General features: G+C 45.2%; 1 protein-coding gene across 3 annotated transcripts in view; it reads right to left on the bottom strand.

Annotated features, from left to right (window-relative positions):
- The window catches only part of AVIL (advillin), a 106,675-nt gene that overhangs the window by 57,511 nt on the left and 23,926 nt on the right, over positions 1 to 25,238 (bottom strand). For all 3 annotated transcript variants that reach the window (XM_073663257.1, XM_073663258.1, XM_073663259.1), the window contains exon 2: positions 4,783 to 4,875. In XM_073663257.1, the coding sequence (XP_073519358.1) occupies positions 4,783 to 4,875 (93 nt within the window). The remainder of the gene's footprint in view (positions 1 to 4,782; positions 4,876 to 25,238) is intronic.

The following is a 25,238-nucleotide window of genomic DNA, read 5'->3' as shown; positions in this document are numbered from 1 at the left end:
ATCAGCATGACGGCGGCAATCACGCCCCATCGACAGACCAGTCCAGAATGGGAAGGGCTGCTCTGCTGACGTTGAGCATCTGAATTGTCGTCAGGAACGGTCAATGACAGCTCTGTGTCGGCGCCGGGTAGAACAGGCAGGTAGTTGACAACTGCCTGCCTGTTAGTTTTTAGGTCGATAGTAAAAAAACTAGTCCTGGATAACCCCTTTAAATACCTTTTTTTGGTTATAATATAATAATATAGTTTGATTAACTTAAATTTTATTAAACAGAACAAAAATGAATGGGTGCATTAACATTGTTGTTAGTAAATTTAAAACATATTAGGAAATAATGTGCTCCTGAGGCCCCAAGATTTCGACTGCATAGGGGTCTCCACAGGGTTTAATCCAGGATCCTGTCTATAACCTAAATTCTTCTGCAAAGTGCTCTAGAAGGGTATTTGCTTACCAAAGTATAACATCTGTGTCGATTTGTGCCTCTTCTGTTTCAGCGTGACAGCACCAGTCCTGTTTTTTCCCTGGGACTTTTGGTGCTGCTTTATAAGAGAGCTATGGGGTCAATTTTGGTCTTGGCTGTTATCACTCCTTCCTGAGAGCCCTGGGTGGGGCAGTAAGCTATTTAAGCCCCTGAAGCTCTAATTCCACTGCCAGTCTATAGCATTGCTGTCCTGGTGTTTACTGCTGTGCTCCTGTTTGTTGCTCTGATTTTTCCTGTTCTTTGACCTCAGCTTGGCTTTTGACTACCCCATAGTCATAGCTTGCTTTATGATTTTATCCCTGATGTGACCTTTTGGCTTTGCGCTTGTTTGACAACCCTTCTTGCCTCTGGTTTACTCTTCCAGATCGCAACCCTTTCGTGTAAGCAATCGACTGGATCCCGTTGTATGACCAGATCCATGTACAAGAGTTAAAGTGTGGTCGGAGTTCCTCTGGAATCTGCCACATAGAGTGGCTTGTGCCAAGTCTGTCTGAGGTAGTCTTTTTAAACCCATGGCCTCTGAGAGTTGTGACACAAAGTCTTTCCTGTTTCTAACATTGGATTCAAGTTGGCCAACCCAATTTTGGAAGGATAAGCCAAGGAGTATGGGAACTACCCTGACCATTCCGTAACAGCAGCTATTGGAAAAAAGAAGGATTGGGCTTGTTGAATTTAAACATGCTTGATATGTTCCTCTGGAGGCCTCACAGTAACTTATTTCCCTATCTACATTAAAATAAATATGCATGCTTGGCCAAGTGTGCATGTGTATAGGGAAGTCAGCTGAGATAGCTTTCCGCCAAAAGCTACACAATGTGTATGCCATCCTTACTTTCCCAGGGTGGCTCAAAGCTTCATTGGCATTCCTGTGAAATACTTTGGACATTTAAGCGCCCACGGTGTTTAGAGGATCTGTCCGCTAATATATATTTATTTCACAGAAGACGAGCTGGTGTCAGATGTTCTTTCTGTTTGCTTTTCCATCAGATGTCAACTTGTTATTTATTAAACAAATGTCCTAATTTGCACAGTCCAGTATTAGAAATCACCCGGGTTGTGCCGCTGACTGTTGTTTAAACACTGTAGCATTGGCACAGGGTCACATTTCATTTGTTTCTCTACACTATGAATTCAAATTCTACACTACACTACACTACTCTACACTAGTATTTCACGGAGAAGAAAACCCTGCCTCAGCTGAGAAAGTGCACTGATGCAAAACATTATTCTAAGCCTTTTATCCTGCTGCCCTGAAGACGCAATGTAGGCATAAAAATACATAGCACAAAATTAAAAGAACTGGGAATCATCCTTCCTCTTCACTTCTTGACTGCCACAGACTAAAGTCCTTTTATTATAACCCAACAACCATTTCCCAGTGGTAATATGCATAAAAACCTTCAAAAGTACCAATGTAGATATGGTCTGTGATCCTTACAGTGATGTTACTAGAACACTATATGTTAATATTATTTGGGCACTATACACAGTAGTATACCATAAGGTTCACTGTACAATAACCAGCCTACAGCTATCCCTGTCCATTAATATTTTATATATGCATGTCCTACTGATGCCTGACTGATCTGTAGGAATACATGCATCATTTTAACCCAACGGTCAATGCTTTGCAAACACCACTAAGGCTGAAAAGGCTGAAACATTGCATGTCTGATGAATAAACACCTTGGATGCTGGTGAAGTGCTGCAATCTACTTCTATTTTAGGGCTCGCTCATACGAGCGTATTACTCGGATGAGTGCTATTGATGTTTTATCGGATAGCACTCGGACCAATGTTTTACTGTGGGGCAGTGCAGATCTGCGCTTTATTTTTCTCACACTGATCCGGCATGAGAAAAAAAATCACAGCATGCTGCTAGTAGCTCCGCAAATCGGATGACACACAGCCATACAAGTCTATGGGTGCGTGTAAAACATCCAAGTGCAGTCCGATTTCCGCAGGCTCAGACAATGGAGAAGATGGAGAAATTAAGTTCTCCATCTTCTTAGCCCATGTGCTTCAATTTTCTGTTGCGAGAGAATGGGATCACAATAAGATGACACTCGACTCGGAACAGGGTTTGAACAGATTGTCATTAAGAATCAATCCGATTCTCTCACAGAGAGTGTAACGGGTCTGGGAGGCGGAACCTCTGAGCTACTATACAAGGGGGCGGTCCTTGTAAGGGAGCGGGTGGCGACCAGGGAAGACGGGCAGGCAGTCACAGCAGGTGACCGGGACAGTCTCTGGGTGAACGGGCTGGAGGTCACGGCAAGTGACCGGGGCAGTCTCTGGATGAACGGGCAGGAGGTCACGGCAAGTGACCGGGGCAGTCTCTGGGTAAAGGGTAGGTACGACCTGTGATGGCTGAGCCTCCAGGTAGGCTAGCAGGCAGATGGTAGATGTGTGCTCCCAGATGAGCAAGCGAGAGTCTCTGGATAAACGGGTGGTCACAGCATGTGACGGCGGAGCCTCCAGGTAGGCCAACAGACAGGCAGCAGATGAGCGCTCCCAGGTGAGCGGGCAGGAGTCTCTGGAATGGCAGGTGGTCACAGCATGTGACGGCGGAGCCTCCAGGTAGGCTAGCAGGCAGGTAGCAGATGTGCGCTCCCAGGTGAGCGGGCAGGAGTCTCTGGAATGGCAGGTGGTCACAGCACGTGACGGCGGAGCCTCCAGGTAGGCTAGCAGGCAGGTAGCAGATGTGCGCTCCCAGGTGAGCGGGCAAGCTGGTCCATAGACAGACTGACAGAAGTAGGAAGGCAGACCGTCGGACCTCAGGCTAGCAAGCAGGTAGGAGGAATGTCAGGCAGGAAACAGCAAACTGGCAGGTTTCTGGCGGGTAACTGGCAGGTAACTGGCAACGGGACCTGAGGGCTGAAGCAGAGTAGTGAACAGTGCAACAACATTGCTCGGGCACCTCCATTTTGGAGGAGGTGCCTTATATATGGTGAAGTCCTCCGGCCATGGGCCGGGGACTCCTTAGGACGGCGCGCGCGGCCCCTTTAAGAGGGAGGGAGCGCGCGCGCCCTAAGCACAGTGGCCGGGAAGGAGCGCGCGCTGCCAGCAGAGTGGGAGGAGGACGCCGGGCTCGGAGCAGAGGGGTGAGGGGAACAGCGTCCCTGCCTAGCAGAGGGCAGGGACGCCGGCGCTACAGAGAGAATGTACAATCATGTGACCCCGACCTAAGTTTGATATTTGGAGCTGGAAAATTGGCCGCTTGAAACCATACTGTGACTATGTAATTGGGGAGTGCTCTGCTTCTTTCTCATACTACGGATCTGTTGGATTGCCTTGCATGCTTAGAATTGCGCTCAAATACAAAAACATGATAGCCCCCTTTCCTCACCCCACGGGGTATAGTTTGCTACATATGATGTAATAAACCCTACATTTCACCTCCCAACTATTTTGCATCTTAGATTGGAAAAAAGGGGCTGTCATTTTATTTGGCACATGGTGCAGCATATAGGCAATAACAGCCCCTGGTCTCAAGAATTTAAAGGGAAGCGATCATCGGAAAATGACCTATTGAGTAAACCAGGTTTTTGTGTTAAATGTATTTTTGGCAATGTTTTTTTTTTTAGAATAACCTGTATTTAAACTAAAATAAAGAAATATTAAAATTTTTACAATGGCCACTTGGGCTTCTTTAGACTTACTTTACACTCTTTTGTTTCAGGAAACAACACATGTAGATAGCCACAATGGTCAGATCACTACACTATCTTTTGTATTGAAATGTCTAATGAGCCTGTGCAAAGGTCATTGTGATGGGAGGGGAAGCAGGGTCAGCCTATTATGATGGTGGAGTCTGTGTTATGATCCGTGTATAGAGGTGTTACCTGCCTCTGATTTTCCTGAAAATATAGGAAGTATGAGTATAAACAAGCCCCAGTGTTCTGCATGAGAATTGCCTGATTACGGATTTTTTTTTTAATAAAGATTCATGATATGATAAAACAAAAACTGCCATTTTTTAAAACAATACATGTAACGCAAAAACCTGATTTAAACAATAAGTCTATGCAATTAGGACTTATCACACATTTTTTCTGTAGCAAATGTAGTTTAACATACCAGCTATTCCAATAAATGATCAGTCATACTGGTCTGCTACAGTAAGCACAACTCTATGATATCCATATGGCACACTATCAGACCTTTTTATTTTATAAAACTGCCAAGACCAAAAAATGCAGTATTGTAGATGTTTGATATTTCTTAAGAGATATATCTGCCACATTATCACTTGAACGATGAACATCTTAGTCTGTTTGTAATATAATACCCAAACCTACCTCAATTCTCCAAATTAAAAGCCCAGGGGATTTGGTGACTGCTTTGAAAGCACCACTGAGTGCCATGATTCCTCCGTTGTATTCTTCTGAGACCTAGAAAATATCAAAGAACATTTCTGAATGAGTCTGCACGTGCGGCAGAAAAAACACATTAAAATGTATGGAACAGATTATTAGTCACAGAATTTCTGCAACAAATCTGTCATGTACAGCGTGTATCCTCCCAGTTCCTGATAGCGCAAATGGTCTTAAAGTGTATCCATCGTTTTAATTTTTAGTTCATAAATCAATAATACATGTGAAAATTATTAACTTTGCAAAATATCTTCTCAGAGAAATGTGCTTCTTTCTCCAGCAGGACTGATCATTCATTCTCAAAATCCTCAATTCACTGCTAATTCATGGCTAAAATCTGTATTCAGTGAAGACAGATCGTTACAGTAATGAGAGAGGAGATGACAGCTGCTACTGATGAGAAGAAGGGAGGAGAGTGCTCCTTCCTCTTCTTTTTCCTTCCATCTACATATAAACTTAGCACCATCTGTCTTCTCCTATCTCAGTAATGTAATAATCTGTCTTCACTGAATACAGATGTTTCCTGTGAAAAGAGAATCTTGAGAATGAAGGATCAGTCCAGGAGGAGGAAGAAGCAGATTTCTCTGAGATAATATTGCAAAGTTGCATATTTTCATGTGTACTATTGATTTATCAAATAAAAATTAAAATGACGGTTACACTTTTAATTAAAATGTAACAACTTCAATTAAAAGTATTTTGCCTTTTGTGAGTGATGTGAATACCTTCAGCCCTGTTGCTTTTCAAGAAGTGATTTAATGCCAGGATAACATCCTGCTCCTGGCCGAGTCCGCGCAATCTGCATTCCCACTGTTTTTTTTTTTAAATAGCACTCTATTGCAGTTTACATTCGCCACAGCGTCTCCAGTGTTTACAGCAGCTTGTAGGATGGCTCGTACTTGTCTGCCTCTATATTTCATATGCAGCAATATTTTGACGGGCACTATTTTCAGAAATCTCATTCACTTTGCAGGAACTCTAAAATGCTGAGTTTTCCAAGGATAAAACGCACAGGAAAAAAACACGGCAAAAATGCAATATGTGAACATATAGTTGTGCTCAAAAGTTTACATACCCCGGGAGAATTTTAGCTTTCTTGGCCTTGTTTCAGAGAATATGAATGATAACAAAAAAAAAATTTTTTCTCCACTCATGGTTATTGGTTGGGTGAAGCCATTTATTGTCAAACTTCTGTGCTTTCTCTTTTTAAATCTTAATGACAACCAAAAACATCCAAATGACCCTGATCAAAAGTTCACATACCCCAGTTCTTAATACCGTGTATTGCCCCCTCTAACATCAATGACAGCTTGAAGTCTTTTGTGGTAGTTGTGGATGAGGTTCTTTATTTTCTGAGATGGTAAAGCGGCCCATTTTTCTTGGCAAAAAGCCTCCAGTTCCTGTAAATTCCTGAGCTGTCTAGTATGAACTGCGCGCTTGAGATCTCCCCAGAGTGGCTCAATGATATTGAGATCAGGAGACTGAGATGGTCACTCCAGAACCTTCACTTTGTTCTGCTGTAGCCAATGACAGGTCGACTTGGCCTTGTGTTTTGGATCATTGTCATGTTTGAACATCCAAGTACGTCCCATGCGCAGCTTCCTGGCTGATGAGTGCAAATTTGCCTCCAGTATTTGCTGATAACATGCCTCATCCATCTTTCCTTCAACTTATACACAGTTTCCTGTGCCTTTGTAGCTCACACATCCCTAAAACAACAGCGATCCACATCCATGCTTTACTGTAGGAATGGTGTTCCTTTCATCATAGCCCTTGTTGACCTCGGTCCAAATGGAACATTTATGGTTGTGGCCAATAAGTTCAATTTTGGTCTCATCACTCCAAATTACCTTGTTCCAGAAGTTTTGAGGCTTGTCTCTGTGCTGTTTGGCGTATTGTAGGCGAGATACTTTGTGGCATTTGTGCAGTAATGGCTTTCTTCTTATTGTGCATCTTGAAACAGCCACACCACTAGTTTTCAGAGAGTCCTGAATTTCAGCTGATGTTATTTGTAGGTTTTTCTTTGCATCCCGAACAATTTTCCTGGCAGTTATGGCCGAAATTTTGGTTGGTCTACCTAACTGTGGTTTGTTTTTTACAGAGCCCCTGATTTTCCATTTGTTAATCACAGTTTGAACACTGCTGACTGGCATTATCAATTCCTTTTGCCGTTGATCCGTTGACAATTCTTTTGCTTTCCCCATGACTCACAATCCAGAAACGTCAGTGGCTGGATGAAAGATGCAAGAGTCTGTCTGGATTCTAGAAACTCAATCAGCTTTTATGCACACACACTGATAACAAGCAAAGAGGTAACAGATGAGGATGTTACCTTTACTAGCCATTCAAACCCATTTGTGTCAAATTCTGTACATGTTATTATCAGGTCAAAATCACCAGGGTATGTGAACTTTTGATCAGGGTTATTTGGATGTTTTTGGCTGTCATTAAGATCTAAAAAGAGAAAACACAGTAGTTTCACAATAAATGGCTTCACCCAACCAAAAACCATGAGTGGAGAAAAAGATTTTTTGTTATCATTCATATTCTCTGAAACAAGGCCAAGAAAGGAAAAATTCTGCTGGGGTATGTAACTTTTTGAGCACAACTGTACCCTTCCTTTGCAGTAATTTTTTCCTCACCTGCCTACAACTTTTGTGTAGCACCCTGAGGATTCGGCTGCTACAGGGGTATTGCACCTCAAGCCAGAGGTGTGATATTCCACTCCCGGGTAAGGATGGAGTGTGGAACTGAGCTCAGTAGGCTGCATACACTACACACATCCCATTTCCGGGGGACAGATCGACGGTACTCCCACCAGTTTATGTGCAGGTACGATAGTGTCTGTCCCTGGCTGGAGTGGGAGGGGGGTGGAACATCCCAGTAGTGTAGGGGCAGATAGGGGGAGCAGTCTGGGTAATGCTAGGAGCTCATTGGGTGCTGGTCACCTGAGCTCACACATAGAGGGAGTATATAAGGTGGGAACCATCTTAGATCAGGGTCAGACAGGCAGACAGCTACTAGTCAGTCTGTTGTAGAGGGTCAAGCAGTCCTGAAAGAAGAGAGAGAGAGGAGTCAGAAGGACCCAGAGGGGAAGAAGAGGGAACCCCAAGAGCCCAAATACAAGCAACAGGGTGAAGGGTTGGCACAAGGGTACCGGATCCCAAGCTGGTGGAGGGCACTAATCCTCAGCCAGAGACCGGAGGTTGTGGGCAGGATCTGCCACGACCCCCCACTAAATCCACCAGGAAGGCAGACCAAGTATAGGGTCAGGGAACCCAGAAGAGGTGTACCCACCAAGAGACCCGAGGGAGCCGGACATAGGTGGATCCCTGGTGGGGAAGGCCAGAGAAAAGGAACGTCAGAAAGGGAGCTCAGGATCACGCTCCAGAATTACCTGGGGGTTGGCCGAGTCCAGGACCTGGTGGACGCAGCACGGCTCGGGCGGTCACTCAAGGCCGGAGTGACCAGAACAACAGCAGTAAGTAAAGACCCTGAACTGCACAGCCCGACTCTGAGTCTTAATACCATCCTCACTGCACCACCACAACCACCACCCTCTACAACTGACCCCCTGAGGCTATACCCCTCCCGTTGGGGGTTATACTACCAGAAGCTGCACACACACCACCAGCCTCAGCGGACCCTGCTGCAGCGGCGGCCGTATTGACCGCAAATCAACGGGTGGCGTAGTCGACACGAAAGAACATCCAGCAACATCTGTAGGACTGCCACACACTGAGCTTGACACCCTGGGCACGGACCGGGTCACCGCCACTCGGAGACTACAACCCCCATCTGATCCGGCTCCGGGTATCCCCCAAACAACACTGGCCCAGGGGGCGCGTCATTTGCACAGCAATGTCTCTCACAGCTCCTGACATGTATTGGAGTGGAATCTGCCTCAAAAATTGACTACTTCACCTACCTCTTAAATATTTATTTATTTTACTCACTTATATAGCACCATTAATTCCACAGTGCTTTACTGACATTATTATCACTGTCCCCATTGGGGCTCACAATCTAAATTCCCTATCAGTATGTCTTTGGAGTGTGGGAGGAACTCCTTGCAGATGTTATCTTTGGTGGGATTTGAACCCAGGACCCCAGTGCTGCAAAGCACCAGTGCTAAACACTGAGCCACTGGAAACTCCTTCCCCTCTCCTCAATTGATTGTTTTTACTATAAAGATTGTACTCTATTTTGAACAAAATGCTTTATGTATACTGTTCTAGCAAAAATATCCACATGCATACTAATGACCCCCTGCATGGAAAGCTTGTTTGTGCACTATACCTGTTATACAACAATATTTTTTTCTAAATAGACACTTTTAGTGAGAAAAAAAAATTGAGACAATGAAGGTAAAACCAGCACCTGTTGTCTGGTTGTCCAGCATTTTTTTAATGCAAATTTTCAGCAGCAAAGTCTATGAGATTCCAGAAATCTCATGCACACAGCTTGGTTTTTATTTGATCAGTATTTTGTGCTTTGCATGTTTTTTTGCAGAATAGAGCATGTCACTTCTTTCAGCGTTTTTTCAGCATTTATTCACCCATTGGAAGTAATGTGTGGTAAAAAAAAAACACAGAAAAAAACACCAAAAATGCAGGTGTCAGGTTTTTCAGTGATTTTTTGTGCCAAAACCAGAATGAGATTTTTTTTTTTCACTGAACCTTATGTACATGCAAGAAATAGACAAAATGACAGTGAAAAAAATGGACCAAAAACGTACCAAAAAACAAGCAAAAAAGCAAAAAAAATCCTAAACAAACCTCCTGCCAAGAGATCAGGTTTTGCAGCAGAAAAAAAAACGCTGAAAAAACCGCAATGTGTGAACATAGCCTTATATTGTTGGCCTATCCCTAGGAGAGGCTGGGGTTACAGTCTTTGACTATGTTTTGCTGCTAGCAAGTGCTTATATGCATTTGGAAATAAGGATTGAGTGTTTCAAGGAATATTTGTTTTATTATTTGCCCAAAAATCTGAAACTCTTGGGTTTCTACTGCTACCAGTCACATGTAGTTTAACCCCATGCTGCACGGCTAATCCAAGTGTGGCTATCTGACATGGATTCTGGGTGTAATCTGCACTGAAACAACTTTAATAAGTGACAACCTGGAATGCTGATTTGTTATTTCAAACAATGGGAGGCGTTTGAAGGTGATTTTCATATAGATTTTGGCTTGAAATATGCTCCAATGCCCACAATAAAAATTCCATGTGAATGTGAGGGGTATGTGGAGAATGTCTGCTCCACTCCCCTATGGAACTGTACCGTTTTAATAATCTTGTGTATGTTTGAGTCATCTGTAAAACTTGTTTTCAGGTAAGGCCATTAGATTGCAGCAGAGATACTGTTTAAGATTATATTACCTTTATGGTAGTTGGGGGCACATAGAGGGTTAACTTAGGATGGGCCGGGCTCAGTGACTAGGGGGAACTGAGGGATCTCTGGGAGTTTAGTTTTGGCCATCTTAGTTCAGTAGTTGTTCAGGGACAGTGAAGAGTGGAGACGTGTCAGGAGGACACAGGAACAAGTACAACAGAAGGGTGTGTGTGGGAGCCGGAGTAAAAGGAAGCAAGTGTTCTCAGCAAAACTACAGTGTTCTCTCGGACACAGGCAAGTTGGGGGACCTACAGTGAGGAAGAGACGTATTGAGGAACCTTTCCAAGAGAGGTGGTGGGAACGGCCCTAGTGCTGGATAGGCCCGAGAGCTGCAGTCAGATGGACGGAGACATCGAGGTCTGGGCACTTATTGGAAGAAGATAGTGGGAGAAGCTCCCTTACTTCTGTTCTCTAGGAAAGATTGGTCTGAGTGCAGTTTCACGGCGAAACACATCGACCCGGGTGGCGCTGCATTAGTAATATGAAGGTCTTCTGCCTAAACTGTGTATTGCCAGTAACGTTTGCCGCAAGTATTGTGCCGTCGCCAGTAACCGCCAAGAACGTGCCTCTGTTTGGTGCAGAAGTGAATAAGTGTAATACCTGCTATCCTTTGTATGCTGATTGTTTGACCAGTAAAATAGCCTTGGTTTTTATCAAACTGTCCGGTCTCCTCCTTCTGAAGGCTGAAAGAGTCGACACCCGGGACGGCAGGTCAGAAGTGAGTATGGAGGTTCCCTTCACAGTGTCACAACAACACACACCCACCCAGGGATTCTCTGAGTCCCAATTGTCTGTAGCGGGCCAGGGTGAAGATCCAAACCCTGAAACTGATATGCCACTTGCCACTGACTACCACCCTGCCCCCGTTACATGAACATACCTAAAAGCTGTGGATCCCAATTTGTCCAAATGTATCAAATCAAAGATGTGTATTCTATTCAGAATGTATTAGTTGAAATTCAAGTGTTAAGAACTGATCCTTCCATTTAGAAAATCACTATATTTCTGCAGAACAATGCTCATTATAGTCTCTGCTGCGGGAAAAACAATACTACAGTATCCCACTAGACCGGGTTTTATGAGCAATTAACCTCATGTAACCTGACATGCATTTCCTCTTGGTCAGTAAGATTGCTTTGCAGTGATAGTGCTGTATAATATAGGTTACGATCTCATTTTTAGCCTCCTACTGTGACTTAAATAAGACTTTATAATTTCTCTTGATGATCTATGGCCTGAAACTTTGTACATTAAACATTTATTTTTTTAATGCACTTAACATAATTAGTATAATGGTAAGGATTCTGGTTTAGGCTTTAAAGGTTGTGTCCATATTTGTGCACCATTTTACAGCTTATACACACAGTGACATGTAAAAGTGTGTGCACCCCTGGTCAAAATTACTGTTATTGTGAACAGTTAAGCAAGTTGAAGATGAAATGATCTCTAAAAGGCCTAAAGTTAAATATGACACATTTCCTTTGGATTTTAGGCAAAAAAAAATATATATACACTGCTCAAAAAAATAAAGGGAACCCTTAAACAACAGAATATAACTCCAAGTAAATCAAACTGTCCACTTAGGAAGCAACAATGATTGACAATCAATTTCACATGCTGTTATGCAAATGGAATAGACAATAGATGGAAATTATTGGCAATTATCAAGACACCCTCAATAAAGGAGTGGTTCTGCAGGTGGGGACCACAGACCACATCTCAGTACCAATGCTTTCTGGCTGATGCTTTGGTCACTTTTGAATGTTGGTTGTGCTTTCACACTCGTGGTAGCATGAGATGGACTCTACAACCCACAGAAGTTGCTCAGGTAGTGCAGCTCATCCAGGATGGCACATTTGTCATCGTAGTGTCCAGAGGCTGGAGGCGTTACCAGGAGACAGGCCAGTACACCAGGAGATGTGGAGGGGGCCGTAAGAGGGCAACAACCCAGCAGCAGGAGTCCTGTGCCACACTCCGGAATTACCTGGGGGTTGACTGAGCCCCCTGCCTGGTGGATGCAGCACGGCTCGGGCGGTCCTACCTGCGCATAAGTGACCTGGATGAGAACGGTGAGTAAAGAACTTGAACCGCAATACCTTGTCTCTGTGCTTTCTCACCGCATACAGCACTACTAGTGCTGGACGCCCGCACCATCACCCCCACCATCTACTACACTGCCCTGGGGCTGCACTCCTCCCGTGGGGAGTTACACGACCTCAGCTGCATACACCATCAGCCCCAGCGGTCTGCCTTGCAGCGGCGGTTCGCACTGACCGCAATCCACGGGTGGCGTAGTCGGACATTAAACCACAAAAACCCTATAAAGATTGCCACTGGTTTGACCACCCTGAGCCACGGGACCTGGTCGCCGCCACGGTGACTACAACCCCCAGCGTCCACAAAAAGGGCCCGGTTCCGGGTTCCCCACGCGGCCCAGGGGGCGCGTCAACTTCATGATCTGAAATTCAATGCCCTCCGATACACAAAGAGGAACTTTTCCTTGCAATGTGAATAGCTACAAAACCTGCACCCATGTAGAGACCAAAGACAGGATACAGATTCCCAACACACAGCAGGAATATAAGATTCCCGGGATATTCACATGTTCTTCTTCCAATGTGGTGTACTTAATTTTGTGCACTATATGTCCTATTGGGGGTCTCTATGTGGGAGAAACAGGACAAAAACTGAGAGCAAGGATGAGGTCTCATCGCCACACGATTACAGATAAAATACCCAGGTACCTGTGGCCAAACATTTATGGTCCAGGACACAACATCAACAATATGAAAGTTGTCATATTAAAAGGCAACTTTAAATCAAAAAAACATCGAAGGATCTGGGAATACAAACTGATTAGGGTCTTTCACACCCTCCACACAGGAATAAATCTGTCAGGAGGATTTATGTCTCACTGCAAAATCTGAGGAATCTGCTCCAGAGACAGTGAGGGCACCAGGCCTATGACCTTACATGAATATTGTGACCATAAAACTTTCACACCACTAATCTAATATAATTAAGGACTCACTCTCCAAGCTCAGTTTGTTTGTTTATTTTAATGTCAATTTATTATGCCATGCATCTGCTTTTCTTTTCTTTTTTTTTCCTTTGTGTGCATATATTTGTGTTTCTTCATATATCATATTATACAATACCATGCCTGAGGAAGAGACCTAAGTTGTCCCGAAAGCTTGCCTTGTACCATCATTTATTTTATTTTTGTTAGCCATTAAAAGGTATCATAACTGCAAGATTATCTTGTTTTTCCCACTGAGAGCAATATTTTTTTCTCCACACATATCTTTGATTATTGTGGCCAAAGAGTTCTATTTTAACCTCATCGGTCAACGGGACTTGTTTCCAAATGCATCAGGCTTGTTTAGAAGTTCTTTTGCATACTTCTGACGTTGAATTTTATGGTGAGGAAGGTTTTCTTCTGATGACTCTTCCATGAAGGCCATTTTTGTGCAGGTGTCTCTGAACACTAGAACAATGGACAACAACCCTAGAGTCTGCTAAATCTTTCTGAAAGTTTTTTCCAGTCAAGCAGGGGTTTTGATTTGCTTTTATAGAAATCCTATGAACAGGACTCGCTGATATTTTGATTGGTCTTCCAGACCTTATCTTGACCTCCACTGTTCCTGTTAACTGCCATTTCTTAATTACATTTCGAACTGAGGAAAGGGGCAACTTGAAAACGCTTTACTATCCTCTTATATCCTTCTCCTGCTTTGTGGGCCTCTCCCATTTTCATTTTCAGAGTGCTAGGCTGCTTCTTAGAAGAACCCATGGCTGCTGTTTTTGGCACAAGGTTAGAGGAGGCTGGGTTTTTATAACGCTGAGAAATTTGCATCACCTGGCCTTTACTAACAATGAAAGTGAACAAGTCATAACCCTAACAGGCTAATTTAGGTCTGAAACCTTGGTAAAAAGTTATCTAAGCACACAAATCACCAAGGGAGCCCAAACGTTTGCATCTGCCCATTTTCCTTTTTGTAAGTTTTAAAATGTAAAAGATGAAAATATATATATTTTTTGCCTAAAATACAAAGGAAATGTGTCATCTTTAACTCTAGGCCTTTTAGAGATCATTTCTGTCACGGGTGTGTCAGAAGTGACATACAGTCACCCTGCAGTTGGTTGCAGGAGATCTTTGTTTGGCATTACAGACACCTTCTTAGAAGCTGTCTCTCTAGGACCCAGTGGCTACCTTCCTCTAGATAATTAACACCCTGGCCTGGGTGTATAAACACCTGCTCCTTGCTAGAGGAAGGTGCTGGCGATATTCACATGACCCCTTGTGAAGGCTTCAGCAAGAGCAATACTTCTTCCTCTCTGGAGCTAAGAGGACGTGTGCTCATCTCTCTGAAGTTGACTAAAGCTAAGCTATCTTTCCTTGTTTGTTCTCCCTTGTTGTCTTTAGTTGTCAGTGGGGATCGACTAGCGCTCATCCCCTCCCTTCCCTAGCCAGGGCCAAACGCCAGGGAAAGACAGGGCTATGTTCCTGTGTGGCGAGTGGTGCGGAACCAATATAGGGACGTTAGGGGAGACAGGGTGATATAAGGTCAGCCTAGGAGGTTTCCACTACCCCCTTTCCCTAGTGTCTGGGCCCCCTTTTCTCCCTTCTCTTCGTGTTGCACTTAGTCTTTCCTACACCTTGCGTGATAATTTCATCTTCAACTCGCTTAACTGTTCACAATAGCAGTAATTTTGACCACGGGTGCCCAAACTTTTACATGCCACTATACATAAGATGCTGTAGAAATACATATTAGAGGCAATTGATCTCTTAAAGGGGTAGTCCCAGACTCATATATTGATGACCTATCCTTAGGACAGATTTGTGCTGGTCCAACACCCACCACAGCCACTGCTCAGCTGAATGCTGTCACTATCAATAGTTTGTGCACACCTGTTCATGCAATGATTTTACTTGTTCTTATTGGATTGTGCACTTTGTAGATTCAGAATGAAGGCAGCAAAAGCACAAAGGAACACATACGGAAACAACGGATTAACAACCACGTGTGAAACAAACCAAATATAGCAAGAGCTAAGTTACTGTGTGTTGTATTAGGTTATGGAGGAGAGATTGCCTCTGTTACAGTCCTGGGCTTAGTAGATCAGCCGCTTATAAAGGGGTAGAGACTGTCCTGATAGAGAGTGTTCTCCTGAGAGAGATAGGAGTTATGGAAGGAGGGCAATGAAGTCATGCCTGTTAGCCATTCCAGATCTAGTGGGACAGTCCTGGGTATGGCAGGTTGACCCAATAGGTGGGTAGCATGTTCTGCTTTCAATTGTATCTGCGTCTTTGGGATACAAATGGAGTTCAACATAATCGCCACCTTTCACCTGTGCCATCTGAGACTTAGTGTAGGAAGCACAATGATATCACTATGTCGCACCTGCTGTACCAAGAATAGACACAGTAACCCTGCTCCACTTATCATGGAAATGAGGCTTGGTGAATTATTATTTTTAGATTCGCCAGTGGAGTTCAGGGGCATCATACTATGTGGTGGAGCTGTGGGGACATCATACTGTGTTGGGGGTGACTCTGGAAGAATCATTTGTGATGACATCTTTGTCACAGTCAGGGCATCATACCGTGTGATGGATATCAATGTTGAGGAACATGTATCATACCGAGTGGGGGGCACTGTGGGGAATCATACTGTGTATGTAAGGTGGTAATCTAAGAACATCAAAGTGTATGGCAGAGGCATCTTTAGGGTGTCATACTTTGTGGAGGCCTTAAATGTGGTATTACATCGTGTGGAATGCTAAGGAGATTCATAGTGGCAACATTTTTGAGTGGGTTCAGATAAAAGGCCTGGGTGGGTTTGGGCTAAGGCTTAGCAGTAAAAATAAATTGTTGAGGGGCAGTAAAGGTGTTCTTGTTTAAAAAGAACATGTCATATTTTACAAGAAGTCTGATTGGCTGGTATGTTATAGAGGAGGAGGAGCTGAACAATGTATAGATTTGTGGGAAAAGATTCAGTATAACTTATTTTTTTTATCATGTAAGGCATGTATTGCAGATATTTGGGAACATATTAGGTTAGGTTCTCATCTCAAAATTGAAAAATATGTAAAAATATTAAAGGGGTATTCCTATGGTAAACTTCACAAGAAATACAATGAAGCCCGTATTAAGAATTTTTTTAAAGTAAGTTTCCTTTTTACATTAAAAGTTGCAAAAATTGTGGCCAAAGGCGTACTCAATAATACATCAGGGGGACTGAAGTGAAGTTGCGCCAAATTTTGCGACTTTTAAAAAAGTGATGAATCACTTGAAATTGCTAGACTCCACAAAACGGGGAAGAAAAACAGTACAAGTGAGCACATATAAAATAAACGTCAAAAATTACGCAAATAGAATAATGAATAGGGTGCAAACATAAAAAAGATGGCTGGACATTCTCCTTCAGGATTTTTTGTTAGACCGCAGAATTCATGGTTCCACAGCAAGTCTTTCAGGTCCTGAAGCAGCAAAACAGCCCAGACCATCACACAACCACCACCACATTTTACTGTTGGTATGATGTTCCTTTTCTGAGATGCTGTGTTACTTCTATGGCAGATGTTATGGGACATATACTTTCCAAAAAGTTAAACTTTTGTCTCCTCTGTCCACAGACTATTCTCTCAAAAGTCTTGGTGATCATCAAAATGTTTTCTAGTGCAACTGAGATGAGCCTTTATGTTCTTTTTGCTCAGCAGTGGTTTTTGTCTTAGAACTCTGCCATGCATGCCATTTTTGCCCAGTCTCTTTCTTATGGTGGAGTCACTGATGCTAACAGAGGCAAGTGAGGCCTGCAGTTCTTTGTGTGGGGTCTTTTGTGACCTCTTGGATGAGCCGTCGCTGTGCTCTTGGGGTAATTTTGGTCAGCCAGCCACTCATGGGAAGGTTCACCACAGTTCCATGTTTTTGCCATTTGTGGATAATGGCTCTCACTGTGGTTCTCTGGAGTCCCAACGCTTTTGAAATGGCTTTATTACCTATTTCAGACTGATAGATCTCAATTACTTTGTTTCTTATTTGTTCCTGAATTTCTTTGGATCACAGCATGATGTCTGGCTTTTGAGGATCTTTTGGTCTACTTCACTTTGTCAGGCAAGTCCTATTTAAGTGATTTCTTGATTGAGAACAGGTGTGGCAGTAATCAGGCCTGCGTGTGGCTAGGAAAATTGAACTCAGCTTCCCAAAGATGTGATAAGCCACAGTTAATTTATGTTTTAGGGAGTGGGGGAGGAACACTTTCACACAGGGCCCTGTAGGTTTGGATTTCTTATTCCCTTAATAATAAAGACCTTTATTTAAAAACTGATTTTTGTGTTTACTTGTGTTATCGTTGTCTAATATTTAAATTACTTTTGTGATCTGAAAGGTTCACTAAGGACTTATGTGTTTCCAAATATTGTTGCCCCCTGAGTCTGTGAGTACGCATTACAGACTGTTCTGGGAAGAGTACTTGTGGACTGTTCTGGGTGCTAAAGAGGACCAATCACCAGGTCAAAAGTGGCCAGATTTTGCTCGTTTTATTACCACTGCTCCCCCGAGTATTCTTTTTTTTTTAATATGCCGTACAGTTCCTCAGGTATGGGCTTTTAATTTAGTACAAACTTTTATGACCTTTACAAGGGGGCGTACCCCACAGGAACCTCCAGGTTGTGTCTTTAGGCTGCCCTGCATTATTACTCCGTGAGCCACGCTCTATTGTTAGGCCATAAAAATTAGAACCAAATAAAAAGGCTCATATCTCTGAAAAAGTTTGGTGGATTTAAAAAAAAAAAAAAAAAAAAGAATAATCGGGAGGGTCAGGAATAAAATAAAAGCAAAAACTGACCACTGCTGACCTGGTGACAGGTCCTCTTTACATTTTACAAGGTGTTACATGACAACTTCCCTGACCCCCAAGCTGGTAGGCTGTGCTTACTGCTGGTATAAACTGCCATTGTTTATGCCATAGAGACTGTTCCTGTAAAACACTGTACGGTCAGGCCTTGTGCCACTTTTTGATAGTGTGACGGCCACTGACAGACTATTCCTGTAATTGCTAAACTGCAAAGCTCAGTACTGAGCCATAATATACAAAAACCTTCTCCAATGCTGGTGTGCAACCATAAAGCTTGTGCTCCCAAAGTAAGACTCAAAAGAGTATTTCAAGTTAACAATGCTGTGTCTGTGTCCGTCACTGCACCAACCTCAGGTGAGCGTCCATGTGGTGAAATGGCCAAACATAAGTTCTGACAGACTGCAAAATATATCTGACACTAATGAGAATTAGTGACTACCATGTGTGGGACACTATATCTAGAAGATGTGAGGACACTGGATCTAGAAGATGTGGGAACCCTGGATGTAGGAGAGGTGGGGACACTGGATGAAACATAAGGCTATGTGCCCACGATGCAGAAATGCTCCGGATTTTTTCCTGAACGTTTCTGCATCTCCCTGGCAGAAAAAACGTATGCGGATTGTACATGCGGATTGTACATGCGTTTTCCTGCCAGGGACATGCGGAAGTGAAGCGTTCTTCACATGCATTTCCGCATGCGGATTGACAAGCGTTTTCCAAGCGATTTTAGCATCACTTGGAAAGTGCTTGTCAACTTGGTCATGCAACCGGCATGGATTTATATACTGTGACCGAAAGAATGGTAAAAAATAAAAAAATAAATATATACTTACCCTCTGATGGCCCCCGGTGTCTTGCTTCCCCCCCGTCCTGGCTGCCGGCAGCGATACACTGAAGGACCTGCCGACGTCAGCGTCGCGTGACCCGTCACATGACTATGACGTCAGCGCAGGTCCTCCAGTCCATCGCGATCTGCCGGCATGAAAGGACGAGTGCAGCGGGGGCCGTCAGAAGGTAAGTATAATCCTTATTTTATTCTTTCTTTCACAGTTTCTATGGTACCCGGGTCCGGAGGAGAGTCTCCTGTCCTCTAGACCTGGGTATCATCCGCACATTGGAACGTGTGCATTCCGCATGTCCTTATCTAGTGAAGTGGATTCCATGCGTTCTAATGCAAGTCAATGGCAGCGAAAACGCAGCACTTCCGCAAAATAATTGGTAGTGCTGCGTTTTTTTCCCACAATGATAATCCGCAGCGGAAATTTCCGCAGCATGTGCACAGCACATGCGGTTTATCATTGGGGAACATGGCAGGCCTTCTACCAAGCATTTTTTAAGCGTTTCTGCAGCATTTTTGCCGCTGCAGAAACGCTTAAAAAACGCATCGTGGGCACATAGCCATAGGCTGTGAGTGATTTGTCACAGACGTATGAGTGATTTGTTAGGTAGTTATGAGATGACCACTGCTGTCATGCTGGAACTACAGCTTGTCTATATTATGGGAGCACATTTTTTTGCTCACATACAAGCACATTGTGGGTCACTTTTAAAGGAAAAATATGTTGTGTGCATGTCCTTAGAGGGAGGGCCCAGATTTGAAATGAAAATATTGAAGAGTATACTAGAATACCAGTGCCATAGAGACTTAGAATTAAGAATAAATCTTTGAAAACCACAAGTTTTATCTTCCAGTACACACCAATAAATACTGCAGTTAAAACTTCCAGCAGCTCTTTTTAAATCACTTTTACCAGAAACATCATCCCACAAACTATGGAAACCTTTTATACACTCCCCTCATATTTTTGTGCCTAAGTGCAAATGAAAACCAGAGCTGTTGTCTGCCAAGTTGCTGGAAATCTGTGGCTTTAGAATATTAACCATTTACACAAACCTGTAGTGTACAGATGTTATACTGAACAATTGTCACCACCATGACTACATTACTATATGGAGGGTGGCTGCTCATGTAAACCTTATAGACATCTTTTAATTATATGTCACATAAATAACATGTAACATTTAGCCATATGTCCTGCACAGGGCACATCTGTACTTGTCTAGGCAGTATGGCCACATTTTGCTATAATACTCCTCATGTTTGCACAGACGATACCATATCTAATGGAGACCTTGTAGTGAGCTGGCCGGCTCTGGCTGTTCTGTGATAATTGAAATAGAGCCAGTTACAGAAATGATTACGCAGGATGGTGTTGCCACCTTGTGGCCAGAGGTTGCACCTGCGCAGGGTGTGATGACAGAGAAAAAGACTGAGCCTCCTGTGTCCCGCCCTAGAGAGTCACGTGACCAAAGTGGGAAGCAGGAAAAAGCGCGCGAAGAGTCTGTTGTTGTCTGTGAAAAGAGCCAGGATGGTGTGCAGGTCCTCGTGTGTGGCGCAGAAGAGACTCTCAACGTGATTTCTTTTATCTGACACCTTATCCTCAGAGCCTTCCCCAGCTTCTGCACTGCTGAAGGATTCAGCTATTACACTCCCTGCTACTGGAGTGTGGACTACATAAGGGAATCCACAAAAGCTGCTATCCGGATCAGAGAGACTGTAAGCGGGACCTCTGGCGAGAGGCCGAAGTATTCCTTTCTTTCAGTGAAATTTGTTGTTCCTGTCTTCTTCGGCTGGGACCCCTTCCTGCAAAGACAGACAGGCCTGCGACGGGGGACACATCCTTCTGGAGTAAAGGACTGGTAACGTGTGAGTAGGGACAGTGAGGGTCAGCTTATAAGTACGCGTTATTGCTGTGAACATTTATGGTTGTCATTTATTGTGTTAAAAATGTATACAAGTAAAGATACGGTTATCAAGATAGTCTGTGTGGGCCGGATCATGGATACCAACGCGCGGCCTTGCCCGCGGTCACTTCATCTGGCGTAGTCGGCAGGATCTGTGACCAGCAAGATTCCCACCCAGGCCACGTGTACAGTCAGAAAGCCCTGCTGGTGTCTATTGTGAATCAGGTCAGGAAATTTGGCGGACGAAACTACCCTGTACCAGAGTGGGCGGAACAAGTCCGGATACTGGGGGAAATGTATAATATTGACCCTAAGACCTTGGCAGAAATGGCGGTACTGACGCTAGAGGGGGAGGCATGGACGACAGTCAGACTGGAGACGGTCAGGGGCCAGCGTACAGTAGATGATTTGGTGCGGGTGCTGGAGAACACCTATGGGCCGACCACATACCAGGGAACACTGCGACACATGTTCTTTAGACGGACGCAGCTTGAATGGGAGGATATTCCCCAATATGCGTACGCCCTTCAGGTACTCCTTGAACAAGCTGTGGAAAAGGGGAACAACTAGCTGGTATGGCTCCTCGTGACCTGGTACTGAGAGACCAATTTGTAATAGGACTGAGAGACCAGTATCTTAACCGCACGTTACAGGACTTGATCCGGATGATGCCGACTCTTACTTTTGCTGAAGTCAAACAGGAAGCCATAGAACGTTCAAGGGGACCCGTCATGGATGTGGGGATTCAAGGTGCTGCGTGCAGATCCATATCTGACATTAAAAATCCGAACAGTGACACGAAGACCTGAAACAGATGGTAGCAGACTTACAGAAACAGGTATTACAGTTAACATTAGACCGACAGGGAGACCAGCGAAGACAGCCTAGTCGTCCCGTGGGACAGTGTTGGTCATGCGGTGATCCTCGCCATAGGGCAAATCGTTGTCCTCAACACTTCCCTCCGCAAAAACCTCTGTCGCACCAACGAACAAACCCTCAGTCGCCCCAGCGAAGGGAATTTCGTTCAGACCAGCGAATGGAACCCCAGCCATATCCACAAGCAGAGCTACCACGCCGAGCCTCACCACAATGGCCGCCGTTAAACTAGACACCCCTGCAGCTGAGGCTCGCGCAGCAGGGGAGGCCAAGGAGAGGGGTGTGGAAAAACAGAGCCGATGGCGGAGTGCTCTTGCCTCGAATAGCCCGACACTTGAAGTTGTCCTGGAAGGAATTGCCGTACAGGGACTGATGGACACTGGGTCACAAGTGACCACGATCTCTGAACAGTTTTACGAAAATTACCTCAAACCAAGAACTGCTCGTGACCCAGACACCGCCATTAAGATTATTGCGGCTAATAATCTACCCATTCCAGTGACCGGAGTTGCTTGGATGGACACAAAGGCCTGCGGACAGGACTTAGGGAAACGAGGGATCGTCATCGTCAAGGAAGGTTTCGGCTCCGAGACCTCAGTGATAGTTGGAATGAACATCTTGAAAGACCTGGATCTTATGCTGTTGACAAGAAAAGGACCCAAATACTGGCAGAAAGTCACCAAACATAAGCGTTCCAGCGCGTAATCCGGACCGTTGGACTTCAACAGATGGCAGAGGAACAACTACCCTAGCCGCCATTACGGTGCCACGCCGTACCCGGATTACTTTGCCCGCTGAAAAAGAGACAGTCATTTCCTTACCCCTTAACACCCACCGACAACTTGAGGGGGTTGAAGTGTTGGTCGAGCCGAGGACCCCAAGTGGGGGTAAGCTAAACCCACTAGTTGCTCGCACTCTAGCCATCGTGAGGAATGGGAGAGTCCCTGTCAGGTTAAACAACACCGCAGACGTAGGCCTAGCCCTTGAAGCCGGCACTCAACTTGCCCGGGTATATGCTCTACCTACGGAAGTGAATCCCATTGGACCCCTAAAATTCACCCCGTCTACAGAAGGGGACTAGACGGTAACCGTCTCAGCCATAAACGCTCAAGTAGACGATGAAGACATTGGGCGAAAACTATGGGAAAAAGTACAGCTAGACACGTCTCAATACACCAAACAAGAAGTGTCTCAAGTGGAGGAACTCCTGCGGGAACACCAAGACTCCTTTGCAAAGCATGACACAGACTTTGGGTGTACCACCAGTATCCAACATGAGATACCCACGGGCGACACCCCCCCCTATCCGCGAGAGGTACCGGCAGATACCACCTCAGCAATACCAGGAGGTGAAAAGCCTGTTAGAATCCATGCTACGCGCCGGAGTGGTACGTGAAAGCCAGAGCCTGTGGGCTGCACCCGTGGTGATAGTCAAAAAGAAAGATGGTTCCCTGAGATTTTGCGTGGACTACCGTAGGCTGAACGCTTGCACTATCCGGGACTCATATCCACTTCCTCGGATCGAAGAGTCACTGACCGCCCTGAAGAAGGCCAAATATTTTTCGTCCCTAGACCTGGCCAGTGGATATTGGCAGGTTCCAATGAGTGAGAAGGACAGGGAAAAGACCGCCTTCATCCTTCCCATGGGCCTGTATGAGTTCGACCGGATGCAGTTCGGCTTGAATAACGCATCGGGGACCTTTCAGAGACTGATGGAACGCTGTCTGGGAGACTTCAACTTTGAGTTTACGCTGATTTACCTTGACGACATCGTGGTATACTCCGCCACCTTTGAGGATCATCTTCACAAGCTTGGCCAAGTGTTCCAGCGCTTGAGGGGACACGGCTTGAAGTTGAAGCCCAGCAAGTGCCGTCTGTTCCAGCAGGAAATCGACTACTTGGGTCACCGGATCTCGGCCGAAGGTGTCCAGCCCTCTCCGGAGAAGATAGCAGCCGTTCAAGAGTGGCCGCAGCCAACTACCGTCAAAGAAGTCCGGGCTTTTCTGGGACTGGCAGGCTACTACCGTCGGTTTGTCAAGGACTTTGCTCGGTTTGCTGAACCACTACATGAGGTTCTCCGAGGGACCGCGAACAGTCCCAGAGGGCGACGCATCAGTTGGGGGCCTGACCGAGAAAAATCCTTTCAGGCCCTTAAGGCTGCTCTAACATCTCCCCCTGTTCTGGCGTATGCAGATTACACATTACCGTTTCAGTTGCACACCGACGCCAGCCTTCAAGGCCTAGGGGCGGTCCTCTCTCAAGTTCAAGATAATAAAGAACGCGTGATAGCCTATGCCAGTAGGTCTCTCCGTGATACCGAAAAGAATCCTGTCAACTACAGCTCCTTCCGCTTGGAACTCTTGGCTCTGACTTGGGCTATGACGGAGAAATTTGCCGGCTATCTGACAGGAGTGAAGGTGCTGGTCATGACGGACAACAATCCTCTTGCCCACCTAGAGAATGCCAAACTAGGGGCAATGGAACAGCGCTGGATGGCCAGGCTCTCTAGATTCCAGTACAAAATTAAATACAGAGCGGGGAACGAGAATCAGAATGCTGACAGCCTGTCTAGAGTGACATCATCCCCGCCAGTGGGGGACCGGGATGAAGAGTTGGAGGAAGATGAGATGCCTGACTTTGCCCGGCTCGCAAAGCAAATAGAAGATAGCCGCCAGTATGGAGGGATTGAAGCCTTAGTGGGATCTCCCCTGTCCCAGCAAGAATGGGCCAAGCTTCAAGATCGAGATCCCGAGCACGTCTTACTGAAACAGTATGTGAATAAACAAGAGGAACCGCCCTCCGAAGTGAGAGCCCGACTATCGACAGGAGCCTTGGCTCTGCTTGCCCAATGGGATCGGCTGAGCGTGAAAGATGGAGTCCTGTATCGCAGGGCCCCTTTATCCCATATGCTGGAGGAGTGTTTGCAGATTGTTTTCCCGGTGCAGTTGGCCCATGAGATGGTGGGCGAAGCTCACAGGAGGAACGGCCACTTCGGCATAGACAAGACCCTCCGGTGGACCCAGCAGTTCATTTTTTGTCCGGTGCTCCGTAAGCTGGTTGAAAACATCTGTCAAGAATGTCGTACCTGTGAATTCCACAAGTCCGCGGAACAGCGTGCCCCCGTCCAGACTATTAAGACGTCGAGGCCCCTCGAGCTGTTGATGGTGGACTATCTGTTGATCGGAACGGCGAATAGTGGCTACCAGTACTGTCTGGTGATGGTGGACCACTTCACGAAATTCGCCGTCGCTGTTGCTACCAAAGATCAGACTGCCGAATCAGCTGCACAGGCCATCTGTCAGCAGTTCGTTCGGATCTACGGGTGTCTGGAGCGGCTGCACTCTGATCAAGGGGCTTGTTTCGAAGGGCGAGTCATTGAAGAACTCCAACGGATGTATGGAATCAAGAAGTCCAGGACCACCCCTTACCATCCACAAGGGAATGGCGCGTGTGAACGCTTTAACCGGACCCTCTTACAACTGATCCGGACTTTGGCTGAAGAC

Source organism: Phyllobates terribilis, unplaced genomic scaffold (genome assembly GCF_046119375.1).
Source record: "Phyllobates terribilis strain yellow unplaced genomic scaffold, ASM4611937v1 Scaffold_2__4_contigs__length_985480577, whole genome shotgun sequence".
NCBI classification, from domain to species: domain Eukaryota; kingdom Metazoa; phylum Chordata; class Amphibia; order Anura; family Dendrobatidae; genus Phyllobates; species Phyllobates terribilis.
This window is presented reverse-complemented; position numbering and strand designations above follow the sequence as displayed.